Below are 19554 nucleotides of genomic sequence, written 5' to 3' on the forward strand. Positions count from 1 at the left end.
AATATTTTTGTAACTTAAAATAATGGTTTCAATTTGAATATACTTTCAGATCAAATTAATTCTAGTGATGGCAAAGCTGAATTTTCATCAGCCAATACAGTCTTCAGTATCACATGATTCTTCAGAAATCCTTTAATATGCTGATTAATTATTGTTGAAAACCATTTATGGAAATGATGCTTTTTTAAGGATTATTTAATGAGTAAAAGTAAAACGAGTAAAAAGAACAGTGTTTATTCAAAAGAGGAATTTAATAGAATTTTATTTTAAAATAAATTAATACTTAGTCAGCAAGGATATGGTAAACCGATATATATATATATATATATATATATATATATATATATATATATATATATATAGTGTAAATTATTTAAATAATTTATCATTTAATTGACATTGTTTTTTGACAGACAGTGATGAGCAAACAAATAATAAAGAAGTGACCATTTGAAGCATCTGAAAAAGAAAGGGCTCGTCCGGGATTTGAACCCGGGACCTCTCGCACCCTAAGCGAGAATCATACCCCTAGACCAACGAGCCTCCTGGAGAAAACTGTGGGACAATATTCTTTCAGCACAAAAACCTGCCACGTTTACTGTAAAAAGTGTATTCACGTGTAACTGAGACTCTGACGGCGCTTGTTACCGCCACCCAGCGGTCACACATTGTATGCGTCAAAATGATTGATTTTTCTTTTATGCCAAAACAAAAGTAAAGATCATGTTCCATTAAGATATTTTATAAAGTTCCTACTGTATATATATTATAACTTAATTTTTGATTAGTAATATGCATTGCTAAGAACTTTATTTGGACAACTTTAAAGGAGATTTCTCATTACTTAGATTTTCTTGCACCCTCAGATTCCAGATTTTAAAATAGTTGTATATCAGCCAAATATGGTCCTATCCTAACAATCCACACATCAATGGAAAGCTTATTTATTCAGCTTTAAGATCATGTAAACATTTCAAAAAATGTACCTTTATGACTGGTTTTGTGACCCAGGGTCCCTGCACTTTTACATACATACACTTTTACATAATCCATCTGTATAGTATGTTCAGAGTACACCTATCTCTTTATCATGCTGATAGTATTTAAAATATGTAAATTATGTCCATAATACTTATCTGTATAGTTATTGTACATATTGAAGACCTTGTATATTCTGTAATTATTACTGCTTATTACACTTCTGGTTAGATGCTAACTGCATTTCGTTGCCTAGCGTGTACCTGTACCATGTGCAATGACAGTTAACTAATCTAATATATGTTTACTCTGTGATTTGTTCCAAATCATATTATTAACAGTGCAATTTGGATATGTTCTTTTGAACATTCGTATCAAACTGCTTAAACGATTTGGGCCATTAATAATTACAAGATCACATGGTCCCTGATCTACGAAATCTGTACTTTTTTTTGCAGTCTTTACTTATGCTTAAATTTGCCTGTGTAATTAATCTTTCTTTTAATAAATAATAAATAATAATAATAATAATAAAAGACACTGTCACAGCACACTCTATATATGACTTGTATATTATAAACTGTTAAAAAATGAAAATAAACAGCTGTAATCCTTCTTCTTCTTCTTCTTCTTCTTCTTCGTGCTTATTGGCGGTTCGCATTCTTTTTCAGAGCATTACCGCCATCTACTGTAGGCAATGGATCAGAGACTTAAATCCTCACTATAGTGGCTAGTTGGGAGTCGTGCCCTTCATGTTGCTGCGTGTTTCAGCTCCTCCATGAAAAGCCCAATTCCCTTCCACCCACGCTAATTATAAAAAATAAAAAACCCTATTCATATATTCTATGTATTAGCTGTAATCCTCTTCCAGTCCTACACGATTGTAGACGCCGCGCACGCGCAGTCCTCAAACGGAAGGCTCTTCATTCCAGAGCGGAAGTTCTTCGTTCTTTTTCTACCACGGTCTGCCATCATGGTGAGTGAACTGACTTACGCGGAGTCTAAAATCAAATAAATATGGTAGTTTATGAAACATTACAGGCCAAGAAAGCATCGGAAACGTATTCTAATAACACAGTGACCCCACATGTAGTATTATTGTAGTATAAGTGAACCTTACAGCGCTATCGGTGAGAAAATAAGCTTCAGACATGTCTCGAAACAACGTGGTGGAGTGGATTAACAGTAGGCCGGAGTCTACGCGTGCATCAGCCGTCAGATTGTAAAGTAGTCTTACACATTTAATTACCACCAAGTGATGCTAAAGTAACGAAAATAATGAATAAATTAGTATTATAACGGGAATACAGTGCTTATGGAGGCATGCGTGATCATTCAGCGGGGCAGTTGTGCTGGGGACACAATGTCTGGGACATACAGCTAGAGACTTTTGGAAAGGGAGATACTGCCTAAAATAGATTTAGATAAGTGTACTTGTGTCTTATAACTAGATAAGACGTCAAATAAATGCCCGGTGAATAAACTTGTAAGAGACTCCCAAAGCGAAGCCAGTCGTCATCACTGCCATTTTCTCACTGGAATAAGTTTGAATTGAAAATGCATCAAAACTCATGTCCTGTGTTCTGTACATTCATTCTCAGGTGTTTAAGCGCTTTGTCGAGATCGGCCGCGTTGCCTTCGTTGCATTCGGTCCCTACGAGGGCAAACTGGTGGCAATTGTAGATGTCATTGACCAAAACAGGGTGAGTTTTGAATACACCTATACTACATAGTATGAAGCACACAGTTTTTTCACATTAAAAAGATGAATGAAAATATATTGTATGGTCCAACCACACATGCAGAGTCAGAACTGAGGTTGTTTTTAATTGTCCTCAGGCACTGGTAGATGGCCCATGCACTGGAGTCAAGAGACAAGCTTTGCCATTCAAGTGCTTGCAGCTCACTGACTACGTCATCAAAGTACCTCACAGGTGAGTCTGTGTCTGGATTTTATAGGAACATTGCTTGCATTTTGCTGGTCTCATTGTAGTAGTATTTGATCATCAGTGGCTCTTGTGTATCTTAATTTTGCTCTGCTTTCAAATGTCAAAATTGATTTCTGGTTTTCTCTAAATTGCGTGTTTAAAAGTTTACACCAATGTCAGAAGTTATTTTGGAACTTACTTTGAAAGGGCCATATTTGGGTTTTCATTCGACACTTGAAGTGCGGTTTAATATTAAGATCTCTTTAAATATACTTGCATTTACATGATAAAAAAGATCCGGTGCCTTCAGTTCACTATAGTGCTTCTACATCCAAATTAATAGACATTTTTCACATTTCTGGGTTTCTCAGCAGCAAAGACGTCTTTGTTGGGTTAACTTCGAGAGCATGAAGATTTTTTTTTTTTTCATTTTCTGAGACATTTGTCACTTTTGGGGGCGTTTTTGCCTTGAAAACTAGTTGGTTTCTGTAGGTTTCACTCAATCTTTTCTGATTTGGTTTGCTTCAGCGCCCGTCAGAAGTACGTGAGGCGTGCCTGGGAAAAGGCTGAGATCAACAAGAAGTGGGAAGAAAGCAGCTGGGCCAAGAAGATTGAGGCCAGAAAGAAGGTATGTAACAATATACAGAGCCAGATGACATTTCTTGCGCTTATGCCAGTAGTTATTTGAATGATGTTTGTTGAATGAATGGCACCTTTTAGCCTGATCTAGCAATTTCTTCATTTTTTTTCTCATCATGCTAATTTTCTTTTTAACAGAGGGCCGCAATGTCTGACTTTGACCGCTTCAAGGTGATGAAGGCCAAGAAAATGGTATGTTTTGTCGGACTGTAGTACAAAAAAGATCTTGCAGTGTATATGATGCTGCATTGTCAGAAGATATGATTACAAGCTAACCTGTTTTTTGCTTCTCTCTGCAGAGGAACAAGATTATCAAGCATGAGTTGAAGAAGCTCCAGAAAGCTGCATCACAAAAGAAAGCATGAACCATCTTAAATAAACATGTTTGACTTGTAAACTCGTAAATGTCTGTTTTGTGTCCATTGTCTTATGGATGATTTTGTACCAGTGGATAAAATGTGTGTACACTTGTATATTTTTGATGAGGTTACACTGGTCTTGATTTCGTGAAGAGGTATGGAAAAAGTAAATGGCATAGATTTTATGATCTTTGAGCAACATGAATATAGTGGTGACGCATATATTAGGTATCATGAATGAAAACATTACAATAAGGTCTCATTCGTTAACTAGCTAAAAATTAACAAAATATTTTTATGCAATGATTAATCTTGGTTCTAATAAAGTACATGCTCATGTTAGTTCACAAGGCAGTAATGTTAATATAATGTGAGAAGTTAATGAAATGTTAATAAGAACAATAAGATTTAGATGTAGCGTTCAAAGGTTTTATTAATTTGTTCCTGAATCTATTACTTAACAACAATTGTAACTTCATACACATAAGAAACAATTTCAGCTCTTTTATTGGTACTACACGTCTACTCTCGGCTATTTAGGAGTTGATTTATTTTATATGGTCATTGTCAACAAATTAAAATCTTTAAAATTATCATACTATCATTAAAATGATATACTTACAAAATGTCATTGATGCACACAATTAGAAATTAAAATCCTCTGAAACCAGTCTGTTGAAATGGATCCAGCTGTAGGTCTAATAAAAATGGTTTTTGGTGAATTGTGTAATTCTCATTGCAAATGTAAACAAACAACAATTAAAAGAACAGACTTTATTAATATTCACAATTGATGTCATGAGATTAAAACATTTCATTCAATTATGTAACAGTTAAAAAATTTAAGGAAAAAAAGTAAAGATTTAGCCAGACAGCAGTGTAGTTCTATGAAGTTGAATCATGTTACAAAGGCCTATTATTAAGTCACATCAGATATTCAGCGACAACCCACAAAAGACTCGTTATATAATTCCATCTTTTTAATTGAACTCCGACGGGAAGTGGGTTTCTGTTTGAAGATGGGGGAACGCAGGAAACGCGTGTCTGTAAATTTGTCACCACGTCGAAGTTTCCTAAAAAATAAAAGTGTGTTAGATGACAAAAAGATCATGCCATAAGTGTAAAAAGATTCAATACCAGAAAGAGGAAATACCAGGCAGTTTGAACTATTTAATCTTCCAAGAACTTACGAGTTGATCGAGGGCTCCTTGTAGTTGACACTACTCGTACAGCGGCGCTTACGACTGGTGCTTTGAGGGGTGTTCTGAGCAGACATGGGCTTCTGATGGGCTGCGGGGGAGAGATTTGTCACATCACTCAAACCCAAGCCCAGAAAGGAGCGAACAACCAGCCCACCTGCAGAAACACAAGTGCATGTGTGTGACAAATTCATTTTCCTTCTACCACTCCTGGAAAAAGTGACCCCAAGTAATGTGATTTTGGTGAGTGAATATTTATAGATAGATATATGCTAACACATGACTAGAAACGATATTGAGATTGACAAGAGAGCCCAGAACAACAGATGTAACAGAATCTAAAGTCAAATAGAATTAAAAAAAAAAGAAAACAAGTAGAGAATTTAACCTTTTCTCCTGCTTCTATTCACCAAGGGCATTTCATTTTCCCGGTCGGATGAGCTGCAAGGGTGCTTTGGAAATTCAAATATTGGGCAGTCAATCATCATAAGCTCCGCCTCTCCACCAGGAGTAATCGGGATCGGAGACTCCACTGAAACAACAGAAGGTGGCGCTAAGGCAAAATATTTCTATTGTTAAAACAGAGTTTCTGCAGATTTTATAAACAAATGTAAGACTTTAGAAGAGCAAGTTAATTAAATTCAAAGTAAATTAAAGTTAATTAAAGTAAAATGAAAATAAATACTTCTGTTGTTAAAATGGTTTATGAAAATAAATGTAAGACCAAAAAAAGAGAATTTAGGGAATACATTGAATATTATGCTAATACGGCCTCTAAATTCAAATGTCTTGTATAAGCAATGCTTCAAAGTTTCATCATTTCATCAGTACTTTCATCAGTATTTGTCTTGTTTTCCAATGCCATTATCTACAGATTCTTAAATCAAGATACATTTACTTAAGAAGCAAAAAGACATAAGAAAAAAGTCCTGTTTTCTTTATAAAAAAAATAAAATAATAAAAAGAGCAAGTTTATTATTAAAACAAGATAAATTTTATTAAAAGGAAAACATGTTTTCATACCCTGTTGATTTGTTCTTGTTTAAGCATAAACATGTTGTTTTATTTCTAAGAAAACAAGGCTTCATATCTTCAATTTACATAGAGGTTCGCATTGGAAAATGCTGAGGACGATATTCATTTTTTTGCAGTGCATGCAACATTTAATGCATGACTAAATGTAAGAATTTGTGCTCTAATTTAAGATCTTTAGATGCCTTAATTTGTGGAAGGGAGAATGAACAAGAAAAACCATTTTGAAAGCTGCAAAAATCCTGAAAAATGCTATAATGTTTCAGTTTACTGTTCCCACATTCAAAGTTACCTTGGCAGATATCTTGGCTTGGTTCTGATTGGCCGGGATTCTCAGGAGGAACACAAACTGGTGAATGTCGGAGCAGAAGGCCTGGGTCAAGATCATCGTGGAGATACAGGCCAATTTCTTCAGTTTCAGGCCCACTTTTTTCTGTAGAACATTCATTTAAAACAATGAAATCAAACAACAGAAAACACATCCATTCCATATACAAAATAACATCTTTGAATGCTTACCCGTGGACTGTATTTCAACATGGTCCTGCTTTTCTTTTCCTTGGTTTGCTCTGGCCTCTTGAGCGGACCGTCTTTTAGAGCTAGCCCGTCTGGGCGGTGGACTCCGAGCTCTTCTGGATCTCCTCTTCGGTACGTAAGGAGAATCATCCTCATCCTGTTCATCTTCCGAGAGGCTGTTGTTGGTTTCCATGGCAACAGGACTGGGCAGGACCTCGTCCTCTTTATCCGGAGCATCAGGTGATGGTTTCTCCACAGCTTTGGTTCCTGCTTTGAAAGGCGTTAGATGGATGGCCTCTTCACAGTCGAAGTCAAAGGTGTCATTGCCACCCAATGAGGAGTTAAGGCGATCGGCAGGTAGATGCGGCCCTTTTACACGACTCTGAGATCGGTCCCGGCTCTTGGAGCGAGCACGGGGTTTGGGGTTTTCCCATGGTTTCTTCAATGGGGCTCGGTCTGGTTTGCGTCCCCTCTCTGGTTTGGGGCGGGGAGCAGCTTGGGTAGGTTTCTTCTTGGGCTGTCTGGTGGGCCGCTGGGGGGGCTCAGGTGTCGAGTGCTGAATGGATGGGACTTCAGAAATCTCTAGGTTGAACTCACAGTTCGGCATTTTTTGTCCAGCTTGTTCCTCATTAAGCTCTTCTTGTTCATGACACACATCCTCCAATGGTGTGTTTAGCCCCAGCTCTTGTCTGTTATCAATAGTATCTTCTCTTTTCACATCTACTGTGTCAAATTTCTCAACCCTGCCAGAGTCAAAACGTGAGCTTCGCCTCCTCACAACCTCAGAGCGTCTCTTTCGCCTTGTTCCTACTGTGGGGGGCAACGAAACCTGTCTGTCACTGCGACAACCTGGAACAGCCTCTGCAGACATAAACCAGTAAAGATTAAAACTACGAACATACAGACTGTTTATAGTATTCAGCAACTAAGGTGATAAGGATATAGTCCAGTACCTGCAGCAAAAGGTGGTTCTGCTGAGTGATGATCAGGGATATCTGTCTCAACCACATGTACGGGTCTGCACCACAATGACAGAAACAATATGATCATCAAAAAGTTGAACGAATCGTGAAAAAATCTGTGTTTTGGTCCAAATGGAATCTGAAGTATTAGAAGTTCTTATTCAAGTGACAGTAAAGAATTGTATAGTGTTACAAAATAATTATTTCAAGTACCGGTAAATGCTGTGCTTTCGATCAACAAATCCGCTTTCCATATTAAACAGCAAAACTATTTTCAACATTGGGAATAATAATCAGCATATTGGAATGATTTCTGAAGGATCATGAAACACTGAGGACTGGAGTAATGTCTTTTAAAAAATACAGCTTGGCCATCACAGGAAAGAATTACATTTTAAAATATATTAAATACAAAAGCATTCTTTTAAATTGTAATAATATTTCACAATATTGCTGTTTTATAATCAGTAAATAAATCCTTGGTGAGCATAACAGACTTCTTTCAAAAAATCTTACTGACCCCTGATGTTATACTTTTTATGAAAAGCTTTAGAGCTACAGATTTGCTCTTTCTTACTTAGGACTGATGGGATGAGGTGGACTCGTCTCAACGGGAGAAACCTACAAAAAACACACACTTAAAACACATCATTTCATATGCCCATACAAAGAAAAATCTGTACATGGATGCAACATCCTACACTGCATTTCCACCCATGTCTCCATCCATGAAAACTTTACATATAAGCACCACACTAAATAAGTAGTCCACATCCGGTGACACCTTGTGTACACCTCCCACCTGGGCACTTTCAGCAGGTTTTTGATCTTTAAGCGTCCTCTTCAGCATCAGCAGGTGAAAGATGAGCGCTTGTCTTTCTTTCTTGAGCTGCAGGATGACCCCCTGCGCTTGCCGTACCTTCTCCCTCTCTGTCTGTAGAGCCACTGCAAGAGCTTTGTTATTCACCTGGACGCTCTTCAGGACAAACGGCTTCACTGTAGCTGTGGAGGACAAAATATATTGGAAAATTATGATTTGCAGGCCTTTCATTTTCTTACAGGCCTGTATGACATTCTGTGCAACATAACAGTGTATTTGTGTATTCATGGAGATGTTAGGGTTAATGGAAAACAATGCAAAGAAAGTGAATGGGGACTGAGGCTATCAGTCCTTAACATTTCAATTTGTCTTCCACAGAAGAAAATCATTTATATGGGTTCGGAACAATGCTTGAAGGTGCTTAAATGACACAATGCATAATTTTATGTGAACTATCTCTTTAATAACTGAGAGGTGTGTTTCCATAGACCCAGTACTGGTACCAAACGGTATCATTAAAGACAATCTAGAAGTTATAAACACAAAAACACATCAAAAGGTACAACTAAAGTAACAAATATACAAATACACTGGCCACTGGATGCAACACAAAGCCAGATTCTCGTGTAATCGCACCTGTGTGTTTGTTCTTCAGTTTGGACAGGCCGTGGCTGGCAGCTAAAGCGCTGGCGAGACGCCTGTTTCTCTTTTCCTTCATTTTGTCCTTGATGTCGTCCAGACTTTGCTGGAAGGACTTCTTCTGCACCACACGCTCCCGAACCATGGCTGAGCTGCGCGCGATCAGTCTCTCATCCACGAAATAGAGCAGCGTGAAGTCTATCAGTTGATCAACGGTTAACGTTTATCTCCATATTACGGCGACATTCACCAAAACACGGCGTACGTCTCACCCAATTAGTTGCCACTATCATAAGATGAATAAACAGCTACTTTAGATAGGATAGTGCGTAAGTTGTGTATTTTGTGTTAGTTGCTTCTGTGTCGTATTTCCCGTCGGGGACGTTGACGTTCGAAATCGTGCGCTGTGAGCTCTGATTGGATGAACAAACGTAGAGTTACGTCACTTCCGCGAGTGGTTCCTGCAAATGTCGTCTGCAGGCGGTCTTCTTAAAATTTAGCACTAAAAATTTTAACACACAAAATTTTAAATTCGCTTAACTGGAACTAAGAGTTTAGAAAGAAAATTTGTGATTAGTTTCTTAATTATAAATGGAAAATGTCAACAAACAAAAATGGGCAAACAATAAACTGAAACCACACGGTTTGAAGCTGAACTGATATATACTGATACTCTGAACGATTAAAATAACATTAAATAAACAAGCAAACAAATGAACGAATGAATGAGTGAACAAACAAACAGACATACAAGCAAACGAATAAATAGACTAAATAAAAGGAAAAAACGAGTGTGTAGAATAGGCTACTTATTTTAAGGATGTTTTCCTCTGTTTATTTCCTTTGACGCTATATCATGATTATAACACAATAAATAAATTAGATATTTTGTTTGAAATATTCTTGTTCTGCATAAAACTTTCTGTTCTAAAAAAGTTTACTTTAATAAATGAGATAGGCTACATATAAGTAGATGCAAAATATGCTATAGAGTATGTAATTATGTATAATTATTAGATAATACATAATTATATAAGTGAAAGCACATTTTATCTCCTTTTTATTATACTTGTTTATTTATTTATCGAATCATGATTTAACAAGATAAGATTTGTAAAATGTTGTTTATTTAATATTCTGAATGACCTTTCTCTTGGTTTTGTTCATGAGAATGAAAGAAGAGTCTCATGATTATAAGTTCTCTATTTCACTATTTATAGACATGTGAGTAAATAATACACTTACTGCTATAGAAAGACTGAAATGGTCTCATAATGCATATGGGTTCCAAAAAGTTGTATGGAGGAAATTCTTCATAAAATCATAATGTAGTGTGATTCAAGGGCAAACAATTCTTAGTTTATTGTTGTACTTGCCAAAATATTTGAACTTTAGTGGACCATAACAAAACAAAATATATATATTATTTTGCCGAAATGGAATCATTGTGATCTAACAAGATCAGCTACGTGACCTGCTGTTAAAGTTCCCTGCTAAACAAAGCATGATTTACCCGGTACGGGAAGTGCTCCTCCCCTTTACTGACTCCGGTCCAAATGCTTTAGCTTCTCACACTGTGATAGAGTATAATAATATATTGGAACCATTATAATTACTTAACCTGAATGCTTCCTCATAGTCTAAAAAGATCATTTCTTGAAGTGAAGTTGTAAAAAAACACGACCATCTACATATACACAAACCTTTGTCAGATTGCTAAGGTTTGTAATCTCACTAGTAATCAGTGTCATCCAATTCCATGTGATCGTCACAACATGAGGAACATCAGTTATATAAAAAAAAAATGGACATAGTTGTATTGTTTCTGATCCGAACAAAATGTGCTTCAACAACACAACCCATGGCAGTGTGATGCCTTTTAGTACAATCAATTGTGTTTGTTTATGCAAACCTGAACTTAATGATTTTTTCCTAGTAGCAAAACATTTCCTCAAATTGTGGATTATTTTCCCCAAACTATAATCACAAAACAAAACTGCATTCCAGAAGTTATCTGTGAGGGTGATTTGTGAGCAATTTCTTCGTTAGCAAAAAAACAAACAAAAAAACAAACAAACTTGGAATCAGGCGTGTGTTGTAAAACCAGAGAAAATTTTAACACCTTGACAGTAAAAAGAGGCAAATATCCATAAACACAGTGACTAACCATATAAGACAAGTAAACAAGTGAATGCTGAAAAATAAATAAATAAGGGTAATAAACCGGAAAAGGGACCAACAAAAGCATTTATTCAGTCATGGAGACTAAATGCCAGGGGCTATTGATGATGATGGTGCTCCGTGTGAAATGTTCCATGATCATTTAAATCAGATTTGTGTCACATACATAAGAGTGATTTTGCATATTTAAGTGGTCTTTATCAGCAGTATTTAAGAAGGTGGATGGAGGTGGGTACTGCCACAGACAAAGCACGTCAACTTAGATCCAAACAACTGGGACAATGAGACACTGTGCTGTCCTCTATATGTGCCTGCTTCTCGGTATTGTTCAGGTGAGTGATCATCAGATACAACCTCTGAAACATCAGTGGATATTTATTACATCTCTTATTATTTTATATAAATAATATATATCAATATGCATCAAAATATTCAAATGTATGGGGTCAGTTAGGCTGATGTTTATTTAGCAAGGATGGATTTAGATTAATCAAAATTAACCAAAATGTATTTTATAATGTATTTTTTCATAAAATAAATGCTATTAAAAGAAAAAAAATCTAATAACTCTGGGGGGAATGCATCACAGTTTCCCAAAAAATATTAACCAGCTAATACGTTTTTTACCAATAACAAGAAATGTTTTGTTGAGCATGCAAAACAGCATATTAAAATGATTTCTGAAGGATCCCTTGGCACTGAGGACTGGAGTAATGACACAACTGAGTATTATAATGTTATTTTAAATTGTCACATTACACTACAATTTAGCCTGATTTATTTAGGCTGGTTATTCTTAATGATCCTTTTATTCATTTGTTTTATTCTGATTCATACTAAGAAAATCACTTAGTTAAGGAAACCTACACAAGCTGCTTAAAATATTAACTTTCCTTTTAACGTGAAAAGCATTCATTTACATTTACATTTACATTTATTCATTTTCCAGGTGCTTTTATCCAAATTGACTTGCAAATGCACAACAATTTGTTACTGGAGTCAACACTATTCATAAAGAAAATTACTGATCCTCAACAGTAAAGGTGGTGCTTAAAAAATGCTTCTAGTTGTAAGAAAATATTTTTCCTAAATGAGGAAATTCATTTATGAGTGGAAAAAGTCAGATACTAAATGAGATAATAAAGACAGAACATTTAAGAGGAGATGAAAGGGAACTGACAGAAAAAGCCTAAAGGTCCAGGATATGCAAAAGAGCAGTCTGGGCTTTATATATGAGACAGGAGTCGTGTACCTGACATGAACTTTTATTCACCCTGTAGCGATGTTCTAATCATGTTCTGGTACCATTTGCCTGTCCTGTTCTGATTCAGGACCAACCTGCACACCCACAGTCTAATTGCCATCTGATAAACATACAAGCTGGACTGAGATTTTAACAAACAAGGTTTTAGAAAAGTGGCTATGGTGCTAATAATTAGCCACTGAACAATAATTCAACAGCATTGATTGACCTTAGTTAATGATCAACATTTATTAACAGAATTTGAAAATTAAATTATGTTAACATTAGTTTATGCACTGTAAACTAACATGAACAAAGGACAACTGTATTTTATTAACTAACACTGACCAAGATACATGTTAGTTTATGTTAGCTAAAAATTAATGTTGTAAAAATTTTTATGTATTTATTTTGGCATGAGTCAACTCAGGACATTTCCTGCAAGCATGAGGGGTCATTGTCCATTTTGGAATGTATTAGTCATGTGTCAATGTTTGTGTCATGAACACCAGTTAAACTGCATATAAACATATATTATAAGCACATATATAAATTCAGCAATATCAGATTTGGCAGTTCACTTCAATTTGCTTTCCAAAGATGCATGAGTTGATTCCTCTTATTATGAGAAAAAAAAAAAAAAAAAAAAAAAAAAAAAAAAAAAAAAAATATATATATATATATATATATATATATATATATATATATATATATATATATATATATATATATATATACTTTTGCCATCTGGCCGGCGCCTCAGAGCCGCAAATACAAGAACAGCAAGGCACAAGAATAGTTTCTTCCCCCAGGCAATCTACCTCATGAACAGTTAAATGTTTCCCACTTAAACTTATGCAAAAATGTGCAATATCCTTATATTTATTTGTTACCCCTCCATCCTAGAACATTCCTGCATCTCACTCAATCCTATTCCATTATCATTTATAGCACAATTGTTTATACACTTATTTATTTGCCAATTTGTAAATCTCCTGTAAATTTTTTTTCTTTTTTTTTTTTTTTTTTGTCTGTGTGTTGTTGTCTCTGTTTACTGGAAGCTTATGTCACTAAAACAAATTCCTTGTATGCGCAAGCATACTTGGCAATAAAGCTCTTTCTGATTCTGATTCTGATTCTGATTATATATATATATATATATATATATATATATATATTTTATTTTTTTTATTTTTATTTTTTTTATTTTTTTTTTCTATACATATATATATTAATCATGCCTCAGTTTAATGTTCTTCTAATTCTAATCCAGGGTGATTCAGTCATACTATTCCTTAACACAGCTATTATTTTCTTTTCATGCTTCAATTAAATTGGAAAAAGGAGGAAACATGTTAGAACTTTCTATCATTCTAAGTATTTCAAATGACAATTTTATTCATAAATTGTCTTTATCTGTTCCTTCTAACAGAGCACACCTGAACAGACCAATATTAACACAACAGTCAGTCCTGTGACTGCATCCACCCACGATATCTCCCAAACTATGACCAACTCAAACATCACTACCAATTCCTCGACTCATATTACCAGCCCTTCTCCAAACCTTAAATCCCAGAGCTCCTTGATCACATCACCACATCCCACCATAACCCAACCTACGTTTACCAAACCTGTGGTCACAACCAGCACCATGGCAAAACCCCTGCTGACTCCCAGCTCAAACCCTGACTCCTTCGACCATTCTCATGGCAGTGCTTCAGCCCAGTTTGTCGACTTTGGATTTCTGCTGATCTCTCTGATGTCTCTTGTCATAGTGGATCTTTAATGCAGTCAAATAATGCTTTACCTGCATTAACTCTCATTAACGTCAGGATCTATTAATCATTCTTCAGTTATTTTTGTAGTTAGTAGTCAGGAAATGACTTTTTGTGGCACTTTCATGTTTATTTTGCTATATAGATAACTCATGCAATGCTAATCTCGTCAGTCCATAACAATGCCTTACATTATCTTATGAGAAATGTTCTTAAAAAAGCTCAATTTAATGTTCTACTTTGTCTAATACAGAGTGCTAATAATGTTTGAGCATTCCAGTCATGCCATTGCAATTGAATGTGTCCTACATTTCATAATCTTGATACTGGACTATCAATAATACATTGTCTAAACGCGTGGAAAGCATGATGTAGCAACCAAACTAAGAAAATGCAAATTGTTTTCTTAATCTGTATTTTGTCTTGCATTATTAATGTCTCAACATCATTTGAACAAGACACATCTAGTTGAGAAACAAAATTGTGTAAAACTTATTGAAAAGTTAGACTTGTTCTTAGAGTTTTTTTTTCTTCCTCTTTAACCTTTGTTATATTTATGCTTATAATAAGAGTTTAACAATAGGAAAATAAAAAAATAACTATATTCAATGACAACAATGTATCTTTATTTATTTTGCTGTATTAAGATAAAACTATGATTTTTATATTTGCACTGGAAAATAAGAACTTTTTAAAGAAAAAAAAAGAAATATCATTTTGAGTGCAATGAGTGAGAGGCCAGCTGATTGGATGTTCAACATAATGTTAGTTGTTTCTGTTAATAGCAAAGGGGAGTAGCCTATAAAAACTGTGTGCACGGTATACTGTCCATGTCCAGAAAGGTAAGAAAAACATCATCAAAGTAGTCCATGTGACATCAGAGGGTCAGTTTCAATTTTTTGAAACATCGAAAATACATTTTGGTCCAAAAATAGCAAAAACTATGACTTTATTCAGCATTGTCTTCTCTTCCAAGTCTGTTGTGAGATTTCAAAACACTGCAGTTTAGTGATATCTGGTTCGCGAACGAATCACTCAAAGTATCCGATTCTTCTTGAACCAGTTCACCAAATCAAACTGAATAGTTTGAAACTGTTCACGTCTCTAATAAGCATTAATCCACAAATGACTTAAGCTGTTAACTTTTTTAATGTGGCTGACACTCTTTCTGAGTTAAAACAAACCAATATCCTGGAGTAATTAATTTACTCAAACAGTACACTGACTGAACTGCTGTGAAGAGAGAACTGAAGATGAACACTGAGCCGAGCTAGATAATGAACAAAAGATTGACTCAGCAACAGCAGCAGCAATAACAACAACAGTAGCCAAAACAGCAGCAGCAACAACAAAAACAGTAGCAACAGCAACAACAACAACAAGAGCAGCAACAACAACACTGGGAACAACAACAACACGAGCAGCAGTAACATCAACAATAGCAGCAGCAACAACAACAACAGCAGCAGCAACAGCAGCAACAAAAGCAGCAACAACAATGACACAAGCAGCAGGAACAACAATACAGCAGCAACAACAACAATACAGTAGCACCAGCAGCAGCAGCAGCAGCAGCAACAACAACAACAATAGAAGTAGCAGAGGCAATAACAACAGTAGCAGCAACAATAACAGGAACAACAACAGCAGCAGCTGAAGCAACAACAGCAGCAGCAGCAATAACAACAACAGTAGCCAAAACAGCAAAAGCAACAACAAAAACAGTAGCAACAGCAACAACAGCAGCAGCAACAACAACAACACCGGCAGCAACAACAACAACAACAACACGAGCAGCAGGAACATCAACAATAGCAGCAGCAACAACAACAACAGTAGCAGCAACAGCAGCAGCAACAATAGCAACAGCAGCAACAACAACAGTGGCAGCAGCAACAATAGCAGCAACAACAACGACACAAGCAGCAGGAACAACAACAATACAGCAGCAACAACAACAGTAGCACCAGCAGTGGCAACAGCAATAACAACAACAATAGCAGTAGCAGTGGCAACAACATCAGTAGCACCAGCCGCATCAGCAGCAGCAACAACAACAACAATAGCAGTAGCAGCGGCAATAACAACAGTAGCAGCAACAATAGCAGGAACAACAGCAGCAGCTGAAGCAACAATAGCAGCAGCAGCAACAGTACAGTGTTTAATAATTGTGATAATAAAAATGAATAAAGAGTACTTGAAATACATAAATAATATTATTCATTTTATGAAGACATAGAAAAACTAATTTCAATAAATAAATAAACATGACTGTATGTAAATTATTTTCACTTACCCATATTCTTATTCTGATGTTAATGACAAAACTCTAAACTCTAAGCTTCCGCACCCAGGTATTTTCATGAAAGATGAATTGTCTACATATAGCACTGTCAAAGTGTAGATTGCATGGCAAAAATAGAATTACACGACATGTTTCAAAAGAAAAACATTTCTTTTTTATGTGCTGTAGCTATACTCACTCCTAAACTGACAGATTTACAGCTTTATAAAAAAGCATTTCTAAGGAGTCTTGTTTTTGTGTTCATTGTCTTTGTTTTATGTGTATTAGAAAGTCAGTTTTCAAGAGGTTGAGAATGCAAACTTTTGGGAAAATTTTGTGCAAAGACTAAAAAAACCAAACTCTAAAAATTACATAATATAATATAATATAATATAATATAATATAATATAATATAATACATTACAAATTTTGATGTTTGACCTACAATTTCCAAAATTTTGAGGTCACTTATTTGAAGTTATCTTAATAGGAGTAAAAGAACAATTTTTTAAGCATAGTTCTATTAAATATATTCTTAAGCACAGTCTAAAAACCTCTGAACAAAATTAGAGTACCTCCCAGTTATTGTTGTTAATTTTTCACCTGGTGCTAATTTCACTTATCTGATAAACTGTATTTAACTGCTAGCTTAATATGTGAGTGAAATCCTCCATCACCCTGTCGTCAAACTGGGGAATGACTGAACCAATAGTGTGTGGAGAAGAAGAAGGTGGAGGAGGAAATGTCATTGTTTGGGGACATTTTCTGTAGCAAGGGTTGGGCAGCAACATGAATGCAAATATGTACCAAAACATCTTGTCGCGATACACAGTTTCTTTTTTGTGTTCATTGCCCAATTAGCCAGGAATTTTCAGGCAGGACACTGCCCGTCACACAGCAAAACAGTTAATTACTTGAAGGTAAAACATTGAAATAATGAAACGGATGGGCCAGAGTCCTGATCTAAGCCGGACTGAAAATCTGTGGAAAATCCAAAATTATGGCAAAGAAACACACTGTAGTCACCGAACTGTGGAATACATTGGAAGAAGAGTGGACGAAGATCACACTAAAGTAGTGTGAGAGACTAGTGATATCCTGCAGCTGCAGATGCTAAAGTCATTCAAAGCAAAGGCCTGAACACTTCCTACTGATTCTTGACTACTGTAACCTGATTCTTGACTACTGTAACCTTCAGAAAGTTTAGTTGAAATCTTACTAAATAAAACATTATAAATAAAACATACATTTCTGCACCCTGAATTCAACAGCCCTTCAAAGCCTGTGTCAAGAGTACAGAGTCCTGTTGAGGAGCATCCATACACATTATCCTTTATTAATATTATTAAATAAATCACTCTGCAAATCAGTTCAATTCAAGTTTTTTGAATAGCGCTTTTTATGTTACAAATCATTACAAAGCATATTTACAGAAAAATACTGTAATGATTCAAACTTCCTAATCATCGGGAAGAAGGAGGCGGGAACCGGCGGACAATCAAAAAACATTTTAATAATACAAAATAAACACAAAACAGCGCACCAGCCCCTCACGGACGACTGGTGCGCTCAAATAAAAACCAAAACACAACTAAAAGCCCAGGCCTGGTTCTCTCTCTTCCTTCACTGTCGTCGCTCCAGTTTTATATCCTTCCATCTCCTACGTGGGACTCGAGACCGGCGGTGGGCCGCAGGTGCCACTGATTTGCCCAATCATTGCCGGCCTCACTCCTTGTTCCCACGTCCCTCAGCCCCGCCCCACTCGCCACATACCCCCATCGCCCCTCGCAGGCCGGGGGGTACACACGAGACTGCGCTCTACCCCCCCCCCCCTCCCTCCGGGGGGACTGCTCACGGAGACCTGCGGGAACCTGGGGGTAGGACAGACGAGGCGAGAGGAAAGGAGATGGAAGGAGGAGCGACAGAGACGAGAGAGGGGAGAGAAAAAAAAAAAAAAAAAATTCCGGTTCCCAGACGCACTGCTGCCCGCCCATCCCTGGCAACTCGCTCCAGCCCACCGCCTCGAGCGTCCATGTCGGCATCCTCCTCGCCTGCTCTGTGGCACCGCGGATTCCCCACAGCGGCGAGGGATCTTCAGCAGCGCGTCCCTCCTTCTCCCGGGCTTCGGCACCACTGTAATGATAAAACCGTTCATATTCATCCGGAAGAAGGAGGCGGGAACCGGCGGACAATCAAATGAAACTTTAATAATAAAAATAAACACAAAACAGCGCATCAGCCCCTCACGGACGACTGGTGTGCTCAAATAAAAACCAAAATACAACTAAAAGCCCAGGCCTGGTTCTCTCTCGTCCTTCACTATCGTCGCTCCAGTTTTATATCCTTCCATCTCCTACGTGGGACTCGAGACCGGCGGTGGGCCGCAGGTGCCACTGATTTGCCCAATCATTGCCGGCCTCACTCCTTGTTCCCACGTCCCTCGGCCCCGCCCCACTCGCCACAAATACGTTTCTACAATATTTAGTAGTAGCTTATCAGTGGTGACTCTCAGTTTAAGTGCATATGGCAGAAAGGTACAGAAAAATCACTTAAAGATGTAATCAAACAGACGATGAACACTATTAACAGTAATTTTTATCTGATGCAATCAAACATATAGAAAAATTTGGTAGTTCTTTATGTTGTTTCAGGGTTAGCATCATCTGAGGTCCTCTGAGGGGTGAGCATCATCTCTTCTCAGGTGTTCTGGATCCAGACTGGAGCTTGTGTAAATCCTAGTTACGGCAAAACAGAGAAACAAATAGAGACATAATTAGCGTAGCTGCTGTTCCAACCAAGTAAAATTAATTAGTTTAACCTAAGCTAAAGAATAATAATGCACATTGTATCAGATATAACTGCAGTCCAAAATGCATTATTTGAATGCTTAGCCAAAGAGATTGCTTTAATCAAGATTTAAACAGAGACAAATAGAGACATAATTAGCGTAGCTGCTGTTCCAACCAAGTAAAATTAATTAGTTTAACCTAAGCTAA

At 36.6% G+C, this 19554-nt stretch overlaps 3 protein-coding genes and 1 non-coding gene across 6 annotated transcripts; 2 read left to right on the plus strand and 2 right to left on the minus strand.

Annotated features, from left to right (window-relative positions):
* Positions 1-471: 471 nt before the first annotated feature.
* On the minus strand, positions 472-543 carry trnap-agg (transfer RNA proline (anticodon AGG)). Its single transcript has one exon. It is a non-coding gene; the product is annotated as a tRNA-Pro (tRNA).
* Positions 544-1851: 1308 nt separating this feature from the next.
* rpl14 (ribosomal protein L14) lies at positions 1852-3950 on the plus strand. The gene is made up of 6 exons (XM_059556170.1): positions 1852-1954; positions 2580-2681; positions 2818-2912; positions 3435-3534; positions 3684-3737; positions 3845-3950. The coding sequence occupies exons 1-6, from the start codon at positions 1952-1954 to the stop codon at positions 3908-3910; spliced, it is 420 nt and encodes a 139-aa protein (XP_059412153.1). The 5' UTR covers positions 1852-1951; the 3' UTR covers positions 3911-3950.
* Positions 3951-4663: 713 nt separating this feature from the next.
* On the minus strand, positions 4664-9533 carry LOC132145284 (shugoshin 1-like). Of its 3 annotated transcripts, none has more exons than XM_059556173.1 (9): positions 9070-9533; positions 8416-8615; positions 8191-8234; positions 7605-7669; positions 6655-7512; positions 6428-6568; positions 5492-5656; positions 5095-5194; positions 4664-4977 (listed from the first exon to the last, which is right to left on the minus strand). In XM_059556173.1, the coding sequence occupies exons 1-9, from the start codon at positions 9215-9217 to the stop codon at positions 4842-4844; spliced, it is 1857 nt and encodes a 618-aa protein (XP_059412156.1). In that variant the 5' UTR covers positions 9218-9533; the 3' UTR covers positions 4664-4841. The 3 variants fall into 3 exon arrangements, with proteins under 3 accessions (XP_059412156.1, XP_059412154.1, XP_059412155.1); XM_059556171.1 differs by having other exon boundaries at positions 5095-5260; positions 9070-9531; XM_059556172.1 differs by having other exon boundaries at positions 5095-5260; positions 5492-5635; positions 9070-9530.
* A 1902-nt stretch (positions 9534-11435) lies between these two features.
* Positions 11436-14341, plus strand: LOC132144710 (mucin-2-like). The gene is made up of 2 exons (XM_059555261.1): positions 11436-11585; positions 13929-14341. Exons 1-2 carry the CDS (start codon positions 11535-11537, stop codon positions 14283-14285), a joined length of 408 nt encoding a protein of 135 aa, XP_059411244.1. The 5' UTR covers positions 11436-11534; the 3' UTR covers positions 14286-14341.
* Positions 14342-19554: the final 5213 nt, after the last annotated feature.

Source organism: Carassius carassius, chromosome 8, assembly GCF_963082965.1.
Source record: "Carassius carassius chromosome 8, fCarCar2.1, whole genome shotgun sequence".
Taxonomy (NCBI): domain Eukaryota; kingdom Metazoa; phylum Chordata; class Actinopteri; order Cypriniformes; family Cyprinidae; genus Carassius; species Carassius carassius.